We start from the raw sequence: 20,628 nt of genomic DNA on the forward strand, positions 1-20,628 counted from the left end.
ACAGACACACAGATATATATATATATATATATATATATATATATATGTATGTATGTATGTATATGTTGCCTCACCTGGGTCAAACAAACAGTGAATATTAGAGTATTATGGGAATATTCAATTTGTTGTACTTCATCCAATTGACGTGAGGTCTGATTACTGATGTGATTTGTAGCATGTGTTATATTTTTGTTTATTTGGTTTATTATTATTATTATTAAATAATAACAATAACAATGAACTAAAATTTAAGAATAACCTAATGAACGAAAGCATAAAACAAAAGAAGTAAAACTAAAAGCCATTACATAAAAAACATGTTTTTAGGTATTTTGAAAGAGGACGGTAACACTACTGAATGTTTTTGTTTTTTGTATTGATGTGCTGTCTTGTATTTTTGTTGACCAATTTCTGTGTATTTATGTGAAACTCTCGACATACTGTTCTGTTAAGTCTAGAATGTCTTTTGGCTCTCTGATCTGATCAGGAACACAGCATTAAAATGGATATCAAAGATGATGAAAACAGAACGCATAAGCTAAGTGATGTTTTGATCTGTGTTAAACTGCACATTTTATTAACTTATTTGTAATCAACATATTTACTTCCAGTTACCAAACAATCCTCAACACCTTGAGGTTTTATCAAATGTTGATTCACTGTACTAGACCCACCGTGGTTAAACAAAGTAAGAACACCACCAAAGTATATTTGAAAACGTTTTTATTAGAACATTTTTTGATATGATCTTAACCAAAAAAACCCAACAAAATCATATAACAAGAAGAGAAGTGATCTTACAGCTCCAAAGGAATCATTCAAATGCATCCATAATCAAATATGTAAAAAGCAGCCTGCAGAAAATAGTGGTACAGTGAAACAGACGAAAGTCTGTTTTAAAAAACAAAGCTTTAAACATTTCTGTTTCTTTTAAGATGTATTCTCGTGACAACCACGCTTGTCATGTGATCTCAGATGAATTGATGCAAATAATACTGGCAGTGGATGAAGCTAGAGTTTGGTCCACACTCTCTTACAGACCTTTAATTGTTCCTGTTTAGCGCTAGGAAGTCACCTCTGCTGCTCGCTCGCCGTTTCTCCGAATGGCCCTCAGCAGCAAAAGGTCGAAAGTGTTTAGTTGAGAGGGCACCTTTTCTTCCTCTTCTGGCTTAAGAAGCCGTTTGCTTTGGTGATGGCATCCATGAGAATTTTAGAGATGCACTGTTGAGGCTCTTGTGAAGACACGCTGCAACAGCGGCGGACAGCTGGAGGGGAAGCCTTTCTTGATGAACACATCTCTGACATTTTCTCAAGCTGATTTCATTGAGAGAGCGAGGCCAGACAAATGAGAAATTGCATAAGAAAATCAGTATTCGGGGTTAGTTTCATTTTAAAATATTATCATCATTGCTAGATATTTTGTAAAGACACGCTTCCTTTTTATCTCACCTGCAGCAAAATACAAATGCTCCTGCCTTCTTCAGACAGGGGGCAGCATTGCGTCACAAAGCTCTTGAGAGGGAGACCAACAGGGAACCTAAAATACAGTGACATCGTTACTTTGTGTTCATCTTTTCAGTGCACATACGTCTAGATAAATCACAATACTGATAACACAGAATATACTGTTGATAAGTGGTGTCAGTACATTTGAAGATAAGAGATATTTTAGCACATTCAGCTGCTTGATATTCAAATATTTTCTGTGGCAGAAGAAATGACAAAAAGCATCAAAAGAAACAGAAATTAGAATTACTGCCATGCAGATGAAAAAAATGGATGTTTCACACACATCTCGCCGCCGGCAGCACTGATGATTTATACAATCAGCAGAGTTTCAAGGTGGACCCCAGAGATTGGTGTCACCAATTCAATATCTGACCAAATGTCTCTCCCTCTGTTCCTGAATTAAAACATTGAAAAATGTCCAGAAAAGTGTTTTTGCAGAACATTGTGACATCACAGTGAGGTTGACCTTTTGGATATAAAAGGTCATCTCTTCATCATTTATCCTTTTAGATTTCGTTGAACTTATTTTTTTATAATTAGTGTAGAAATTCTTGAGTTATGGTCAAAAATATATTTTGTGAGGTAACACTGACATTGACCTTTGACACCAAAATCTAATATGTTTATGCTTGAGTCCAAGTGGACGTTTCTGCTAAATTAAAAAAAAAAAAAAAAAATCTTTCAACCTGCTCTTGAGATATCCTGTTCACAAGAATGACACCAACAAGGTCATACTGACCTTGACCTTGGACCTATGACCACCAAATCAGTTCATTGTTAAGTCCAAGTGGATGTTTGGGTTGAGATACTCACAACCTAGTGGCGTCTCAAGTTACATGCTCTTCTTCAGAATCAGTATCTCAGTAATAAAAAACTGTAAAAGGAGCTGAAGTGTGCAGACCTTCTTCTGTTCAATGTTTGCGCTCTAATGTGGTTCCAGCACTTTCTTCATTGTTTTTATGGATGTGCACATTTTTTACTTTTTACAAATTTGAACAATTTGATATACTGCATTTACAAAATTGAGACAGATGAGATCATACTGAACTTAACCTTTGACCATTAAAATCTAATCAGTTCATCCAAGCATCAAAGGGGATGTTTGAGCCAATTTTTGAAAAAAAATTAAACAACAACAAAAAAAACTCTCAAGGTGTTCTTGTAATATCGCAGCTAAAAGAATGAGGCAGTCAGTCACACTGACCTTGTACCAATGACCACCAAAATCAGTCAGTTTATCGTTGAGTCCAGGTTGACATTTGCACCAAATTTAAAACATTTCCTCTTGGTGTTTTTGAGATATCATGTTCACACGAATGAGACAGATGCAGGGTCACAGTAACATAACCATAATCTAATCATTTTATCGTTAAGTCCGAGTGGACGTTTGAGTCAAATTTGAGAGAAGAAATTCAACAAGAAATTCCCTCAGGACATTCCTGAGATAACACATTCACAAGAATGAGACAGACAGACGAAAAGAAAACATACTCCCACCGGCCACATCTGTCACCAGCACAGAGGCATAAAAGGGAAACTGTACTATTGGCAAAAAACAGAACATGGAAGAGGAAGAGCACACAGACAGTAAAACAGATCCAAAGCCATATGTAGGAGGTACTGTCTTACTTCTTCTTGATGATCTTGTGAGTGTCGCAGATTTTGTTGAGTGACAGCTCTTCAGGGACAGAGGTCAGATTATAATGTGGGTCAGGAGAAATGTTTTGGAAACAGTAGTGTCGATCATTTGCTGTGGAACCCAAACAACAGTGGAAATTCTCCTCTTGGCCGTTCTCGCCCGCGCAGTACTTCTTCAGGCCGTCACGCCACTATAAAACAAAAGAAGAGAGGACATGAGAAAGTACTGAAATTACTACATAAAGCGATCATATCTATATTTCTTGCGTTACCTTCAGAACAGCACAGTTGAGCGCATCCTTCTTCTTTTTGCAGCACTGTTTGAATCCCTTTTCTATACGATTAATGGCCTTTGCCTGATGAGCCAGCCATTCATAGCCTTCAGCCGGCATGCATTTGACTTTATAGAGAGGACGCAGCTTTTGGTCATGACACAGTGATTCGATGTTGTCAGCCGTGGGTTGGCCAGGAGGAAAGGTGATGTCAACTTTTAGGGAGGCAGACGGTTTCTTCTCCTTTCTTCTGTTTCCTCTGACACTGTAAGGAGTCATCACTTTCCTGTAAAATATGAGGCATAAGGTCAGATCCAAACCTGACCTCCTTCAGCCTCTACGATGCATTTAAAACAAAGCAACTGTTTTTTGCAATGTGATGATGTGTATGATTTCTCTTCATATCATTTTGTTAGAATTAGGTTGGGGTTACTCTGTATTTTCTTAAGTGTCATCACATCCCATGAAAACAGCAAAAGTGCATTGCCAATATGTTAAGTTCATTCAGACCACAACAACCCGTGTGGTTAAAAAAAAAAACAAAAAAAAGAAAACAGCCCCGTCTGAATGGGACCGCTCCACTGATGCCTCCGGTGTTTCAATGCAGACAACTCAGGCAAAAATAAGCGCAGTTGGTCCAGCGCAAAAAAGCTGAATTTGGCTAAGTTTTTGCAAGGCCAACCTCCTGTGCAAGTGTCAGTATAAAAAAATGTCCACCATAATAATTTTCCAGAGCAGTAAAATTCCTTCTTATATTATTATAAACCCTTTTCGTGTGTTCTGGCACCTGATATGGCTTTAAACTTATGGATCAACAGACAGCGATCGGCTCCCGATCTTTATTTCACTTTTCACTCATTTCCAGTTATGCTCAAAATGCCCTTGATAAAATATATATAGAAAAAGTGCTATACTACAACTACGCACCGCCTTCTAAAATGTAGTTGGTAGATGCAATAATAATCATAAATAAACTTAACAAATTGTTATTATTATTATTATTACCAATGGTTCTAATATTATTATGTAATGCAATTCTGTGTGTGATTTATCCAAGTGGTATTGCCATACCTCAGCAGAAGTTGTTATGTGACTGCTGTGGGTACAATTATTGCTAAACAATTGAACAACACTCTATTGCATCATTTTTTGATTAAAAATTGGATATCTAGAATGTAATATGAGTGCTGCGTAGGCTAGAAAAGTCATTATATAGTATGTCATCAAAAGTCATCATGTGTGCACTTTTCCTATGTGTCATTCAATTATATGCTGACTCCATAAAATGGCACTCAGTCATTAATACTTTGAGAACCCCTGATGTAAGCTTTTTGTGTCAAAATGCTCTACAATGTTTTTTGGGGTTTTTTTTTGCAGGGCTGGGAGGGGGCCTAAAACACAACCAGTCACCCAATCGTGCCACCTCTTGATCCACAGCACCTCCCTGCACACACACACAGAGTAGTTGGTTGGTGAGAGGGCGTTAGCAGGGCAGGGACAAGGGACTTGATAGGCGATGAAAGCAGGCTCCTACTTCCAGGATCAGCCAATAGCAAACTTCAATTACAGTAGCTAGGTTTCAAAATTTAGAAGGCACTATTTATGTATATAATATGTAGAACTAATGTAATACTTTAGACTGAAATATCAGGAGCTGGACCCGAATCAATCATCAACACTACTAAATACCCAAATATATTGCTTTTCAACTGAAAAAAGTTGTTTGGGGTTTAAGCCCCTCTTTAATTGTTTCGCTGGTAACTGAAAAATCTGAGTACTTTCTAATTCCTCTACCTTGTATCTTTCAGTCCCAGTCTCAACTAAATAAAAAATAATCCTGAAAAACTGCTCACAATTATGAAGTTTGATCTTTAAAGGAAAACTTGGTATTTTCCTAAACTAGCTGGGCACTGCAGTTTTTAGTCAATGTTGCTCAAAGCGGTTTATTTGTTGGGGACTATTTTCAGTGGTGGATTAAAACACATTTGGTGCTCTAATTTTTACAGAAAGACAATGGACGTGGGACTGACTTGACATAAACTGCAGTGTCAGTGTTCATTGTATTGAAGGAAAATGCCACCCAGTGCGACAGTGTGGCTTAATGACACGTTTAAAAGTTTTTGGACAAAAAAAGGTGCTCACATGTCTTATGTCTTTTCATGGGATTTATTGACCACACAGTAAGAAAAATATAGACTTTTGCAAGACAAATTTTTGAAGGCATTGGCAGATGTTTAAAATATATGCTGAAACTGCCAGTTTGTTCTCTGCATAAACACCATAAATGTTGATAAGTCCAAAGTGCTACATGGGCCTAAGAAAAGTATAACCCGTGTCATTACTCTTGCATTTAATTGATTTTACAATTTTGTGATGCCACTTAGCTGAAACTTGATTGTTAATATCAACATTTGTATTAGTGCTCATTTTATCTTTTTCCCCGCATACCTCTGGCAAGTGCTGCGGTCGAAGCTGAAGCCGCCAGAAGAGGGAAGCGGTGGAACCGGCAGCTCCTCTGTTGCCTCATAGTTTGGGTTCGGCGCGTCGTTGTGGAAACAGACGAGCCTGTCCCTGCCTGTCAGTTTGCAGCAGTGATAAAGACGATCCTTTATGGAAGAGTCCTCCTCACAGAAGGATTTGACCGACAGTTCCCACTGCAGCAGAGACAGCACAACACAGACATTCAGGGTGTATGAATTAACTCCTCTAATACTATGAAGTCTGCATGCCTGAGGCTGAACATGTTGAGTAAATGGGCCACCAGCAGTTATGCAAAGTATCTTAAGACACACCTAACCAAAACTGAAAAACTAATATGGTAAGAGGAATGCATTAAGATTAATGCTTTGGTTCTCATGCCAAGGCCTGTCTGTTAAGTCAGGCTGGGCTGCATATAATGCTTATCAACTGGAAGCGCCCAAGGCCTTCAAGTTTGCTTCAAAAATGCAAGTACCATCATCTCAGCAATGTGAAAAATGTTTCATGCCCTTTTTATGTTTGGGGTAAAACAAAAGCATGCACAGTGTTTGGTTTGAGTATGACAGTGGGTCTGCTACATTACAGGTCAGGAATTTAGTTAAAATGAAGATAAAGCTACAAAAGCTGGCAATAATACGACGTCTATGAGAGCCTTCCTCCACACGAGGATAACTGCAGAGGTAGGACCAAGTTTTTGTCCCAAATCAAGTCCCAAGCAACATCAAGGGCTGAAAAATGATACCAACACTGAAGTGCCAAAAACTGCAGTTCCTTGAATGGCCACTTGAGGCTGGCTCCAGAAGTGAGTCAATCTCCACAGACCTCCATATTAAAATGCCCAACTTTACAGCTGAAATAAACATGTTTACAGCCTGGTATAAAAAACAATTTTGGTCTCTATAGCTAATTTCAACAATCATAACAACTATTCAGGGGGTAATTTTATATATAACTCACCCTTTTACATTTCATTAAGGTTTAAAATTGCAAATAATTAAGGGCGGGCTGCTTTGAGTGACAGGCTGGAGTGCTAAACAAGTCATAATGCGCTCCTTCCCAAATGTCATGCCATTACAGATAAATAATTCATAAATTTTAAAAAATCATGGATGTTTTTAAAAATGTGTATTTGTTTGGTTAAACGAGTTTATTAGAGGTTGCTGCATCTATGTCTGCAATTTTCAACTTACATGTTTTAAGAATGTAATTTGTTTATGTTGACCATGACCACCTGCAGTTTTTGTATGTTAACAAAATTTTCTTTTTTCAACTGGCGCTCAGTAACGTCATGTCGGTTCTTCATGTTTCTCTACTGTAACTTGACTGGATGCTGTCGAATTAATTAAAAAATAGTGGATCTAGAGAATTAAATGTTGTCTTTTGGGAATAGTGTTAATGTTATTTGAATGAGGAAATAGATTTGATTAACTTCATTAATCCCGAAAGAAATTGAAGCACCAAGAAGCTCACGGTAAAAAAGAATTACACAAAACAATAAAAACAAGTTCAAAACAAGAGATAAGAACAACAAACATATCAAAAACACAAGCCTAGAAAACAATGAAGGACTAAAACCTAATAATAAAATAAAAATCTGGTAAATGTAGGTAAATAAATGGACTCCTGACAATAAGTAACATACTTGTACTTCAAGTCTAAAGGCAAGTAAAGTCAAGAGTGCTGAAATCCAAGTCGAGTTGCAAGTCTTGTGTGATTTTGTCGAGTCTAAAGTCATCAAATTTGTCACTTGAGTCCAAAGTAATGTGGCCGTGGTCCACACCTCCGTATCACAATAAATGTATCTCGGTTTTTAGCATTAAATCATATAAGTTTGGGATCATATTTTATTTCCACAATGCAGGATGTCATATTATCATTGCACATTTATACAGAGTCAGAAATTGCTGATTCGGCTGTAGGAGTTGTTGTGTAAACTCACCGCCTGTATGGCGCAACACAGCGTCACCTCCTCCCCCCATGTCTGGTTCCCTTTGCAGCATGTGCTGAGCCAGGACTCGGCCTTATTGACAGCACTGGCCCTTCGTCTCTGCTGACCAAAACCAGAGGCAGGAAAGTAAGAGTCTGGGTAGAGGGGACGACGGTCTCCATTGTGACAGATGGCTTGGAGATTGTCGGAGTTCGGCTGGGCGAGGGGGAACTGAACATGATAGTCCAGAAAGGGAGGGCTGAAAGAACGGGGTCCAACATTTGGGCGACCTTAGAGAAAAAAAAACGAGAATCAGACTGCGATACTTTTACAGTTACACAGTACACTAGTTGATACTGACAAAGTACATGAAAACTCAAAAAAAAAGATTAGAAAATAGATACTAACGTCCTCTAGGTGTCAAGAGTCCCGGCCTGGAACCCCCTGGTAGAATAAAAGCTGTATTATTTAAAGTATCTTTCAAGTATTTTCTTTATATTATTGTTTCCTGTGCAGGATTTTGGGGAGTCAGACAGGACAGATGAGAAAGCATGATGGACAGATAGATCGAAGCTTACCTCTCTCACTCAGGGTATCCAACTGTTCTGGTGGAGAAATCCTCACCTGCTCTACGAGAAACTCTACGAATACAGAGAAAACAATGAACAGAAGACAACAGATTGGCCACCTATGGATCAAAGATTCATTACTGGCCAGACTAAAGCAAGCCAGGCAGATGAATCTGAGCAGCCAACATGACTAATGTTTAAGTGGACATGCAGCTGTGTAGTTATGTCAAAATTAGGTTACAACAACAGTTAAAAAGACGAACGGTACCTTTGGGATCGAAGAGATCTGCCAAGTCGACCTCTTTCTGCAACATGAAGGACTCTGGTTGTTGCATCTCTGAAAGACAAATGGATTTGCAAAACAATAATGTACAAAACATATTACAATGGTTCACAGTGGGAGTACTCAGCTTGCTTTGGGGTCACTTTTATAAAATAACAGCAGGTCAGAGGCAAGTAATTTAACAAACAACATTTGTAAGATAAAATGAATAAATGAGGCATTTCGCCGCAGCGCACAGGTCAGGTGTGCGCAGGGGCACTTCTAGGATTTGAGGACATTCAGGGGATACCATTCTGTGTCCCCTCTCTAAATTCGGACGTTTTTGCAGTTCTGTAAACGCAGCACAGGCAGAAATTGTTGTGAGTTCTATTAATTCTTAGCGACATGAGAGGACAAGCTGCTGAAGAGGTGAGTGTAAGCAAACTTTTAAACCTAATGAATAGCCCGGCCCCAAAATATGACAATATAAAATGAATATGTGACAATAGAGGTTTACACTTATCAACTAATGTGTGGGAAACCCTGCAGTGTGAATTAATTTACTTGCGCTGTGAATTAGAAAATGATTTGCAAGGCTATCAGCATCCTATTGAGGGCCAGAATTGGCCTGCAGGCCGGATGTTGAGTATCATTGTATTACAGTATCCCCACGTCAGGCGCCAGAGAGACAGAAATACTTACATTTCATACATTCTTTACTCAATCCTTACCTATAGTACATTTACTATAGTCATGCTTAACATAAAATCTTATCCTAAACGTAACCTATACTTAAACGTAATTTCCAGCGATTACGTATGTCACAGAGAACATTACACAGCCCCTTTCAAAGGCTGAGCACTCCTCGTGACAAGCAAACTGAACTTCATGCATAAGATCAGTGGAGTACTCCTTAAACCTCAACCTCAAACTGAAGTCCTAACCCCTGAAAATAGCCTCCTGAAGTAGAGAGAGCTGGCCAAATGCCACGCTGAACATCTGAGATTCTAATTGGTCCTCGCAGAGATACTGCACTAGTATGTGAACACACGCACCTTGCATGATTTCGTCAAAGGTGACCTCACGCTGATCCAAGTTGCGGTCATCTGGAAAATTGTCCACAGAGAGAGAGAAAAAGACAGACAGACAAAGTTATACAACAATTAATGCATAAATTATATTGAGAGCCAGCCAGCGGTGCAAAAGGCATTCCTTTACTTAAATAACACAATGTAAAAATACACAGTTAAAAGTAAAAGTGCCCACTGTAAAATCTTTATCTTACTATCACATTTATTGTATTTTGTTTAATTTTACATTTTTTACTTTTTCTCATGTGTAGCTCCTGTATTCCAAAGTTGTATTACTTTTAAATGTTCTTTTTTCTTTATTTTTTTAATCATTGCTTCCTTTGTAACTTTGTTTTGAAAAGTGCTACATGAATAGGCCTATTATAGATGAGCCTATTAAGACAGACCTTATTTTATTTGTTTGTTTGTTTTTTAAATCTAGTTCTATGATGTATTTAATGACCTGTTTAATTTTACTTGATATTTATGTATGTTGATTTATCATTTTATTTATTTGCCTTCATGAATTGTGAGCAGATTGCAGAGGGAATATTTCTTAAATAAAAAAACAAAATAAAACAAACAAAAAAAAACACGAAATAGATACTACTGTACTTTACTACCGTCAATTCTTGAATAAAATTTGGTTTAAAAAAAGTAGTGAGGTAGAAAACCGGTAATACAGAAATATCATGGTTAAGCACAAGTGCGTCTGTGAGTAAAAGTAGTCTAATTGTAGTAAGTTATACTGAACAGACACCATGTAGGCTGAATTTAAGTTTTACAGGGTCTGTTAGCTGCAGGATTTATGTCATTGAGTCCGCAGGCCAAATAAACGCACTTGGAGCAAACAGACGAACAAAAATGGAGTCACCCAAGAAGCAGACACAACAACTTCTGACATGAACAACAACAAAATCAAAGTACCAACCTTTGGATGCTGAGCTCAGTAACAGCAGGACAAAAGCGGAGGAGCAGACTAAAGCCCAGGACGACCCCATTATTAACGCGGTGCTGTCTGAGCTGGACTGTTTGTCCCGCGGATGAAGGCTGTCGGTGCTGGCGCAGAGAGCAGAGGCCGCCCAGGAAAACACGCTCGGCGGGGCAGCGCACAGACACGCCCGGTAATTGGTCCAACAGACGCTGCCGTGCTGTCTGTCTGTGTCTGTGCGTCCGTGAGAGGAGTTTTTTATGGTTGTTGTGGGGCTTCAGGGGGCATGAGGCGGAGGGAGGAGAAGAGGGAGGGAAACAAGTTTTTTGAACATGACTCATAAGAGATCCTGGATGCTCTTATTAGGGAAATGATGAACTCGTGTTAAGTTAAATGTCACTGAGCCTGAGTTCATGTGTGAACACGATTCGTCTTTATTTGTTTTATTTAGACTAACTGTTAACCCTTTGAAACCTACTCATATTGGCTTGATTTCTTTCATGAGCAACGAAAGAAAAAATGAACCTAAAAAGTAGTAAGAAACTGGCATAATAATAATAATAAAAGATAAATAATTTAAAATTAAAAATACAAGAAAATTACCATGACAATTGGTTACAACAAGACTTGGAAAGAGTTCTTAATTTTTTTAAATAATTCTGTGAACATTTTAAATATGTAATCATAATTGTATAGTCTTTCCCCAGCTTACCTAAACATTCTTCATCCAATTTAAAAAATAAATCTACTTATTCTTTTGCAATTTGTAGAACATTGCTTACCAAGTTGACCTTATTGGCCTTATTGGCTATGTTTTTGGAAGAAATCGTACCAATTTGTACAGGGTTCAAAGGTTACAATACTTGTGAAAGGCCTCTAAAAGCAGCACAAGAAAACTGAAGTAGCTTCAGGTTTTAAAGGGTTAACTCTTAATGCCCTGCCAAAAGGCCCTTAAAAATTATCATCTATTGGCAAAATAATTATGACTTTGTCAAATATGTGATTAAAAGTTTATTATTATTATTATTATTATTATTATTATTATTATTATTATTATTATTATTATTATTATTATAAAACAGACAGTCCTCTCCAAACAGCTAATAATACGTAAATGAAATTTACAATTTGGGAAAGAATTATAGGCTTATATTTTAAACACTATACATGCAGTCTATGTGAGTCTTTGTAAGGGGGGGGGGGGTATGGCGGTACAGACATAAGTGATAAGTGAATATACGGTTTCTGTTCTTCATGAGGATTATTCTTTTTATTCATGAGAGTATCAGCAAAAATATATTATAATCACGGATTCCTATTCTAAATGCACTCATAAATCATGATCAAAACTTCTTTTTTCAATAAGATACTTTATATAATGTGTTTATTTTGTGTCCATTCCAATAAATCTAAAAAATTCCATAAATCAAAATAAAGATGATGCTTTTTGTTATGTCAGTGTGAATTTTGCCCATCTCTCCCTCTGTGTTTGTGAGTTATTGTTTGCTTGTCGAGAGAGAGATATTATTATAGACATTACATTCCTTGTTGTCTCACGCTGAGCTTGAGTCCAAAGTTATCGCGACCTCACAGATTCAAGTCTACGCTGACAGTGACCTCCACACAATCCCTCCTGCCATGTTCTCGTGGAAAAAAAAGCCAGATCAGACCAGAGAAGAACTGCCTGCGCAGCTGTAGACTGTAATTTAATGAGTTTCTACAGTTTGCTCTCTGTAGGCCGTAGATTAAACTAGAAAGATTATCTTGCCTTTGCTGCTCTGCCCACAACTCTTTCCCATCATAAACAGTAAACATCAGGATCAAAGTTTTCTGTTGGTGGTCAGTGATGGGAGTCCGGAAACTGCAGAAGTGTTTGTCCCGGGTAGAAATTCCCCCGAGGGGTCAGAAAGCAGAGAGAAGCAAACAAAATCAAGCAGGGCTGCAACACACTCCCTCTTGTAGGGCACTCACACTGGAAAAAAAGAAGTCTGTGGTTTGTCTTGAAAGTATTGAGACAATCAAATGCAACAAATCTGGCTTCCTTTAAAGCTGCTGAAAACTGGTTTTGTGGTCAAAATATGTGCATGAGTTGACAGTAGACAGGCACTGGCTGTTTACATTCACTTTCAAGAGAAAAAATCAGCCGAGGTTTATTTATATAGCTCAGTTGAGACCGATAATCTGTGAGAAAATCAAGTCCCTCCTCCTCTTCCGTCTAATGGTATTTGCCAGCATGTGCTGCAGTGCACCGAAAACCACCAACCAGATCTGAGGAGTCTTTAAAGCAGCTTTCAATCCAGCATGATCTAATCCCAATTTGCCAAATACAACCACTTTGTCAGTGGACCTACATGTCAAAATATTATGCGCTAGGTACCCTCCTTTTTCCATTTTGGACATTCAGGGACACCGTGTCAATGTATGCTTGTTACCTGCATTGTGTCTTTTCAAAAAACGTTTCTGTAAATGCACAGTTTGCATACACTATTTCAAATATAAACATACATGTCTTTAAACATTTTGTTATTTTTAGGTTTACTTCTTTAAGTTTAGGTTCCTTTAAATAAGGTGCAATAACTTTGGGACGTGTGATATTTATTTTGTGTCGCTTGCTTGCTTTTTATGCTGATTTTTCATTATTTATGGTGAATGTGAACACCTGTATGTGTGTGAGTTTTAGACACTGCACAGCAAAATTTCGTTGTACAAACATGTTCAGTGAAAATAAATCTATTCAGCAACAACAGCACATAGATAGGTTTAGAGAAAAGTCATTATGGTTTGGCTTAAAATCAGTATGTTTATTACTGACATAAAGTCACATCACCTGATATATACGTCACGTGACATAAAATGCCAGCACATTGTGCTACACATCCTAGCACACTATGTTGTTGTTAAAATATATCCAGACTTTTGGTTTCACACAGGAAACAAACAGTGGTCTCCTAGGTGAAAGTCTGGAGTTTGTTTGACCCATATGCCCTATGCGGACTTTCCTGCTTCTTATACTATAGTAGTTGCCTATGGTGTCACAGACTGCCTCCGCCCAGTCTGTATCCTTGTTGCCTGCTGTGTCAGAAACAACCATTAGTATCATTAGGGCTGTACCTGACTCAGAATTATGCCAGTCGAATTGGATTTGGCTGCCCAATATATGAATATTCAATGATTTTGTTTTTCCACACAAAGCTTTAAATTTTGAGATTTCTGAAGTCATGTAATATAGTAAACAAACTAACAGCGCTAGTGACGGATCATAAATGTGCAACAACATTTTTTGCCGTCACCAGATATCAAATAAAGTCAGAGACTGTATCGTATTAAGTTGCTGTGAGCTGTAATTTTACCACTTCTAAGCAGAAGGTCTCTCCTCCTCCTTGCTGCTGCCTGCATGTCCGCAGATCCCTGTACCAAAGAGTAGCGTGAAAGTCAAGAGCACTCACTCTGCAGCAAAATCTGGGGACCAAAACATCCCCAAAAGTACACTGCACTTAAAAGAGCGACTGCTGACCTTGAACCAATCTCAGTTGACTGAGGGTCCGCGACTGATTTGAAGCTCTGACTTTCGAGGGTCAGCCCTATGTTTTTAAAAAATAGTATTAATACATTTAATTTAAAAAGCACCTTTCAAAACACTCAATGTCACCTTACAGAGCATAAAATAAAAGGTGCCTCTGTGCTGCTGTACTTAGGTGTCTGATCCCAAGATCCACTGACAAAGCGACGGTGTCTGACGAGTTGGAGACAGATTGGTCAATCATGTCAATTGCTGCACCTGAACTGCAGTCAAACTGTCAAACTAGGCAGAGCTGATCAAATATGAATCAAGATAGTCTTACTGCATTGTCTATTTCTTGCCGTAAATGTTTCCAGACACATAATTTAGTGTTTTGAACAGAAAAATTCATTTTTACCATACAAGAAAAAAAAGACGGAAACCACAGGAGAGCAGATGTAACGGTTTTCTGTGGGTGTAATAGTTGCCACCAGTGGGAAAATAGCAGTAAAATAAACAGAAAGTTGTGCAAGTTGAGAACAGTACAGCGAGAATTGTTTAGCCTGATGTCTCTCCAAACAAAAATGAAAAGACACAAAAATTAGATAGAAAGTTGCTTTTCGCAAACACCTCAACACAGAGGCAGATAAAAAACCCGTTTTCTAGCACAACTGGATGTACATGCGTCATAAACTATTTTTGACTGGAACTTTCGTAATTACTGCACCCTGTTGACTCATTATTTTATTTGCTTCCCTTTAACTTTGTTAGCAACAGTTTTTGTCTATAACAACCTGGTTACTTTCCACTGCTGGATTTTGCTGGAGGGTCACCCACAATGACTAATATTTCCTTTGTGTTGAATGCTGCAGCAACAGCTCTACCGTACAGTGCATGGACGTCTTCTTCAGTGTGCTGCAGAGGATGATAAGTCATACTTATCACGTCAGAGCAATGCATCAGCTGTTTTTCCTTGAAATTTCTCTTATCAAACCATAACAGGATCTTTTTTTTCTTGCATGTCTCAGTCAGACATGTCTGTTTATGTCAAATAGTTTAAAGAAACAGACATAAAGTAACCACATGTGCTTGGTGTCACAGCCTCAGCAGTTTATTTGAAGATTAACATGGAATTATCTTCATTATATTCTCAGCTGTTCCGGGAACAGAGAGGACTACATCCTGACATACAGTACTTAATGCTGAAACCGCTCATCATTTTCTCTTCGCTCATGGCTTTATTCAAAGATATGCAAAGAAAACAAAACAAGTTAATGTGGAAAAAAATAAAGAGGAAAAGTTTGCACACAGAGGAAGAGACTTCTACTGCAGCGCTCACATTTTTACTTTAATTTCTACATTTAATGCAAATTCTTTTCAAAGCTCAAGAGATATAAAAGCCTGTGAGGAATTATTCAAACACAAAGGGGAACATTTTAGAGGTAATGCTGCTTTGTTGGACTCAGCAACATCAACCTGAGGAGAGACATTTCTCTGCAGATGCATACGTACCAAGAGGCAAGCTGTATTAAATTCAAATATGAAATATGTGGGTGCTGCGTATTTTGCAGGTTCCTGAAAGAGAGAGCACCTCAGGCGAGTTTGGAAACAACTGGTGGTTTAGAGTTGGGTTGTGTAATTTTAGTTATCTTATGAAACTGCAGTCAACATCTGTAACAGTACTGTTGAATCAAGTCTGAACACATGATTATAATTCTGATTGCTTCATGTTGTTGTTTTGTGCTGGAATGTGATGGTTGTTTCTCATGGGCCTGCACATGTGTTGTTGCTGGATTATGTTTCCCTTGTGTCTTAATCTGTTTGAATCTTGTTTGACTTTTTATGTTTCACGTTTTTACTTTATATTGAGTCTATTTTTATTCCAAATTGATTCCAACTCATGGCATTTACAGAGGGACAAGCTAGGAACCTTTTTTTTCACGATTTCTACAGGTTAGTTAATTTCTTGCACAATGAAGTGTGACATATCCATTTCACAAATAGTCTGTTTGAGTCATTTCTACCAGTCACCTTCGTCTCTGACCTCTGACAGCTTTGTCACTATTAAGTTAGTTGATTCACTTTTCACAGTTAGCTTTGTATATTTCTTTTCTACCCTCTTTTGTGTTTTGTTGTTTTTATAGTTGTTTATTTTAATTGTAAGGAACTTTGGTCAACTGCGACTGTTTTTAAATGTGCTTTATAAATAAATTATGATCAGATATTGTTAATACAAACCCCACCAATATATTAAGAAAATATATATTACCTATAGCCTATTAAATAATTGCTATGCTATGACGGGCAGCCACACACCCTGTCTAAAATGACCATAAGCAAGTGTAATTAAAAATAAACTAAGCAAATTGACATTATTATTAGGCTACTTCAGGTTCAAGTAATATATGGAAAACTAGGATGTAATATGAGTTTTAAAGTGTCAGTCATTTATGTAGACAGTACTATATTTCATTTATTGCATATTCATATAGTATAATGTTTAGCTGTAAATGCTTATGATAAATAATGTAATGGAAATTAGTTCTTAAGTTGAATTTTTTTTTTGTGGTAGGGACCCACAGACTCCCCGGCAGATTTAGTCACTTATGTGGAAAAAAGCTTGAGACAGAACCATTCTTATACAGACGCTGCCTAAAGAATTCCCTTATAGAAATCAAGTAGTCTGCTTGCAGTTTTAGGTCTTTCATGACAATATATGGAAACCAATTTAAAACTTCAAGTCTATTTTTTAACTTAACTCCTGTCTGCTTACAGCACTGCTACCTGAGGCTGGTGCTGCATGCACATTTAAATTATGATGGGAAATGGAAAGTCATTTTCCCTCATTGAAAAACGTAGTCTCTGCGAGGCTTACGGCTGCTAGTGATGGAGACAAAAAAACCATGCACATAGTCAAAGCACTTGGGGTTGAAGCCGACCTAATGAGGTGGATCGATAATGCAGCTGCACTGTTTCCAAACAGTTAATTAAATTGAGTTAATAGTGAAGCTGTTCATTACTTTATAGTCATGTAATAATTGTACAAAAAAAAGACAAAAACTGTAAAAATACGAGATGAAATCAATGCAAGCAGTTTCCACTGTAGTATTTACCTTTTTTTTTTCAAATTTAGTGTTTTTGATCATTTTAATAGTAAGGTGAGACAGTCAGCTAGTCTAACCAGCAACTAAAATGAAGTAAAGCACCAAAATTTAGGAGGATCAGCTCTATGGAGCTTTACAGCTCACTTTTGCAAGACAGTGTACATGACTTACTTTACTATTGTTGGCATTAAGTGTAAAAAACATAGATATTGAAATGTCTATTGTATAAAAGAGTCATTGCAACCCAACGTTAGTTACGCTCTGAAAGTCAGGCTAACATTGGTGCTATGACTAGCCAACACCACTACCACTATCTAAGACACTGAGGTGAGCATCAAAATGATCAAAAATCAAAAAAAGTACAAAAACAGTAAATATTATTAACAATATGTAAAAATCTAACTGTGAAAAGTGAAGTCACTAACTTTATGACGAAAAAGCTCTTTGATCACTGAGGTCGGAGCCGAAGGTAACGTCATTGTAGAATTGAGAGGAGGTAAACGGACGTGCAGTTTGTAAAACAAATATTCATCACACTACATTGTGCAAGTAGAGAATATTCTTTTTTGTGTGGATTACAATATTAATGTTCAATAAACATCGATCAGTGTCCTGCCTCTTTGACTCTCTACATCCAAACGCACTGACACCCAGAAACTCAAAGCAGCTCATCCTGAGAGAAAATGAACGATGTACCTCACTGACAATGTGCTGTCAAAGAACAACAAAATGCATGTTTCCCTGGAATAATCAAAAAAAGTTTAAGCTATCAAAATATTTAAATTTAATTTTTGACACAATCTACCAAAAAGCTCTGCTGGAAGTAATACTTAACACGCTACGATTATTGTGCTTTTCTCATTTATTTTCATTATTAGAAAAATAGATTATGTCAGGAAGTGACGACTCAAAATAATGTGTGTGTTTATGTGTGTGTGTGTGTGTGTGTGTCTTTGCATATTAGAGAGGATCATCAGTGAGTGGTCCCCGGCAGCAGCTCCGCCTCAGAGGCGAACAGCTCCTTGTAGAGCGGAGGGAACAGAGAGTGAGCGGTGAGCGGGTAACGCTGACTGAACCAGCGCAGCTTCTCCATGTGCAGACTGCACAGTGAACGCAACACTGCCATCCTCTGGTACAGCTGCAGACAGGACACAGACTCAGTGAGACAGTCTGCCGTCTACTGCACTGAGGAACATGCAGGTCAAACAATAACAAGTTTGGAGGGAGTGAAAAGAGGGAAAGTATCTGCTCTGTTCTCAGACATGTACCTTGTTCATTAGACTTTCTTGGCTGTCTCGGTGCAGAATGTGTGTGAGTCCAAACTCGACGCTTCTTTGCACTCGCTGAACTCTGACTCTGTCCTCCAGACATGGACGATCTGCACAGAAAGACAGAAAAAGAAGCATAGTTGGACAATACGTGTATTGTTATAATTTCTCGCACAATCCCCTCTGCACATGGAGGCAGGTGTATCATGTGACTTGTCGTGTTTCAGTCAATAGCACCACGCCTCATCGTTCTGTATAAAAAGAAGGATCACAGAGTCGCGGGACTTAGTTGTCTCGCCTTTGAGCTGACATAGGAGTTAATAACAGCGCCGAAACAGTGTCTGTGTTAAAGGGCAGCCGGCAGGATGAGATCATGGATGCGACAGGTGGGATGTTTTGACAACGTGTTGTCGGTGCAACCCACCGCGGGAGATTTAAACAGCAGCTAGTAGTAGTGTATCAGCCCCTAAATAACCGGAATGTTAAATGATTGTTATTACCATGTTAATGCCCTTGTTGTTGTTTATAAAACGCTGCTGATACAAGACTCTTAACATTTCTTGTAAAAACATCTGAAAAATGTTTTTGAGTAATGACATCAAAACCAAAAAATGTTACAACTGCCCCAGTCTCCCCCAAATTTTCAAAATTTTAACTCTTTGTTCTGAATCATTCATCAAGAACCTTCACTGTAAATATTATAATGCAAATGAAGGGAAATCCTGCTGAACGTGGATTTTAAAAAAATCAGCGTCCAAGAGGCAAACAAAATAAAATAAATGCTTCCTGATGGAGAGAGCCAAAGCTTGCTCATTCTGCTGGTAAATAACTGTATCTACTGAAATGTCTTCCCACTTTTCAAAACTGAGGAATAAAGTGCACCTTATTAGGGAAACAGTTGAGTCGATCTTACCTGCGTTGATCAGCACCAGAGCGCTGAAGAGAGCGATCTGCTGCTCAGTGAGCTTTAGAGCGCACATACCGTGAGCAAAGTCAAACACTGCTGTGATTAAATCACCACAAGCTGCAAGAAAAGAAACCACAGAACGTTGATAAACCACCATATTTTGATGTTTTGCTTGCTGCACAAATGGTTTCAGAACTGCCTTTGCACTTCAGGAGTAACGTGCAGAGAAATCCTCACCCAAAGACTTGAAGACTTCGGCTCCAGCGAATTTGCCATCGAAGAAGACGGTGTTGTTCTCCGTGTTGAAGAAGCGGCTCATCCTGACCAGAACCACCTCCATGGAGCCTGAGTGACGAGGGAAGAGAGGAGACGCGTTAAAAGAAGGTGGAGGGAAAAAAACCCTTTTGAAATGTGAGCAGATTGGTTTGATTTCATGGGGAAAAAGGCAACGAGAAACTCGACGTTGTGTCACAGAAGTTGCTAAAAAAAATGTGAAAGGTGATGAGAAAATTGCCTGAAAATTAACTTTAAAAAAGAGAAAGAGAATCACTAGAAAATTATCACAGTACTGGGGGAAAATATCAAGAAAATTATAATCAGTAAAATGATATATTTAAAAATAGGTTGCAAGGAAAAAACTATTATTAATTATAAATACTATTATTCTTATTAAATATTATAATATATTATAATATAAGAAATATTATAAATATTTATATTTATTATTTTATTTAATCACATTGTCATGTTTTTCCTGTTTTTGTTCTTTTACTTTTCTTTTTTGAGCTAATTTCAGGTAATTTTCTTGTAGATTTTTACTTAATTTTTGGGTCGTTTCTTTCACCAGTTGGCTCTGGCTTCAAAGGGCTAACAAAAACATAAAAACTTTGCTTATTTTAAACAATAAAAAAAGAAGGTAGAGGAGCGATGTTACGTATGTAGAATTGTGATTGAAGCTGATGGTAACTTTTTTTGGTGACATGTACTCACCAGTCTTCAGGAGAGCAATCTGGTCGTTCTGGCTCAGCATGCGGAAACCTGGGATGTGTTTTGCGAACTCCACCACGTACTGCACGGCTTCAGTCAGTCGAATGGCGCAGTGCTGCCACATCTCGTCCACCGACTGGGAGTGACAGAAAGTTTTTTTTTTTTTATTGCAACACAACTCTCAAATCAACCAAAAAAGGGACTCAA

At 37.9% G+C, this 20,628-nt stretch overlaps 2 protein-coding genes across 4 annotated transcripts in view; both read right to left on the bottom strand.

Annotated features, from left to right (window-relative positions):
• Positions 1-706: 706 nt before the first annotated feature.
• On the bottom strand, positions 707-10,932 carry LOC121945649 (extracellular matrix protein 1-like). The gene is made up of 11 exons (XM_042489945.1): positions 10,657-10,932; positions 9,711-9,761; positions 8,662-8,730; positions 8,403-8,465; positions 8,233-8,268; positions 7,837-8,114; positions 5,868-6,073; positions 3,420-3,705; positions 3,139-3,338; positions 1,450-1,537; positions 707-1,314 (listed from the first exon to the last, which is right to left on the bottom strand). The coding sequence occupies exons 1-11, from the start codon at positions 10,724-10,726 to the stop codon at positions 1,135-1,137; spliced, it is 1,527 nt and encodes a 508-aa protein (XP_042345879.1). The 5' UTR covers positions 10,727-10,932; the 3' UTR covers positions 707-1,134.
• A 4,311-nt stretch (positions 10,933-15,243) lies between these two features.
• The window catches only part of rorc (RAR-related orphan receptor C), a 29,136-nt gene continuing 23,751 nt past the window's right edge, over positions 15,244-20,628 (bottom strand). For all 3 annotated transcript variants that reach the window (XM_042489253.1, XM_042489252.1, XM_042489254.1), the window contains 5 exons: positions 20,425-20,557; positions 19,672-19,779; positions 19,441-19,551; positions 18,528-18,637; positions 15,244-18,397 (listed from right to left, as the gene is read on the bottom strand). In XM_042489253.1, coding sequence (XP_042345187.1) covers positions 18,233-18,397; positions 18,528-18,637; positions 19,441-19,551; positions 19,672-19,779; positions 20,425-20,557 — 627 coding nt within the window. In that variant the 3' untranslated portion in view covers positions 15,244-18,232. The remainder of the gene's footprint in view (positions 18,398-18,527; positions 18,638-19,440; positions 19,552-19,671; positions 19,780-20,424; positions 20,558-20,628) is intronic.

The sequence above is a fragment of the Plectropomus leopardus genome, chromosome 7, assembly GCF_008729295.1.
Source record: "Plectropomus leopardus isolate mb chromosome 7, YSFRI_Pleo_2.0, whole genome shotgun sequence".
Classification (NCBI taxonomy): Eukaryota; Metazoa; Chordata; class Actinopteri; order Perciformes; family Serranidae; genus Plectropomus; species Plectropomus leopardus.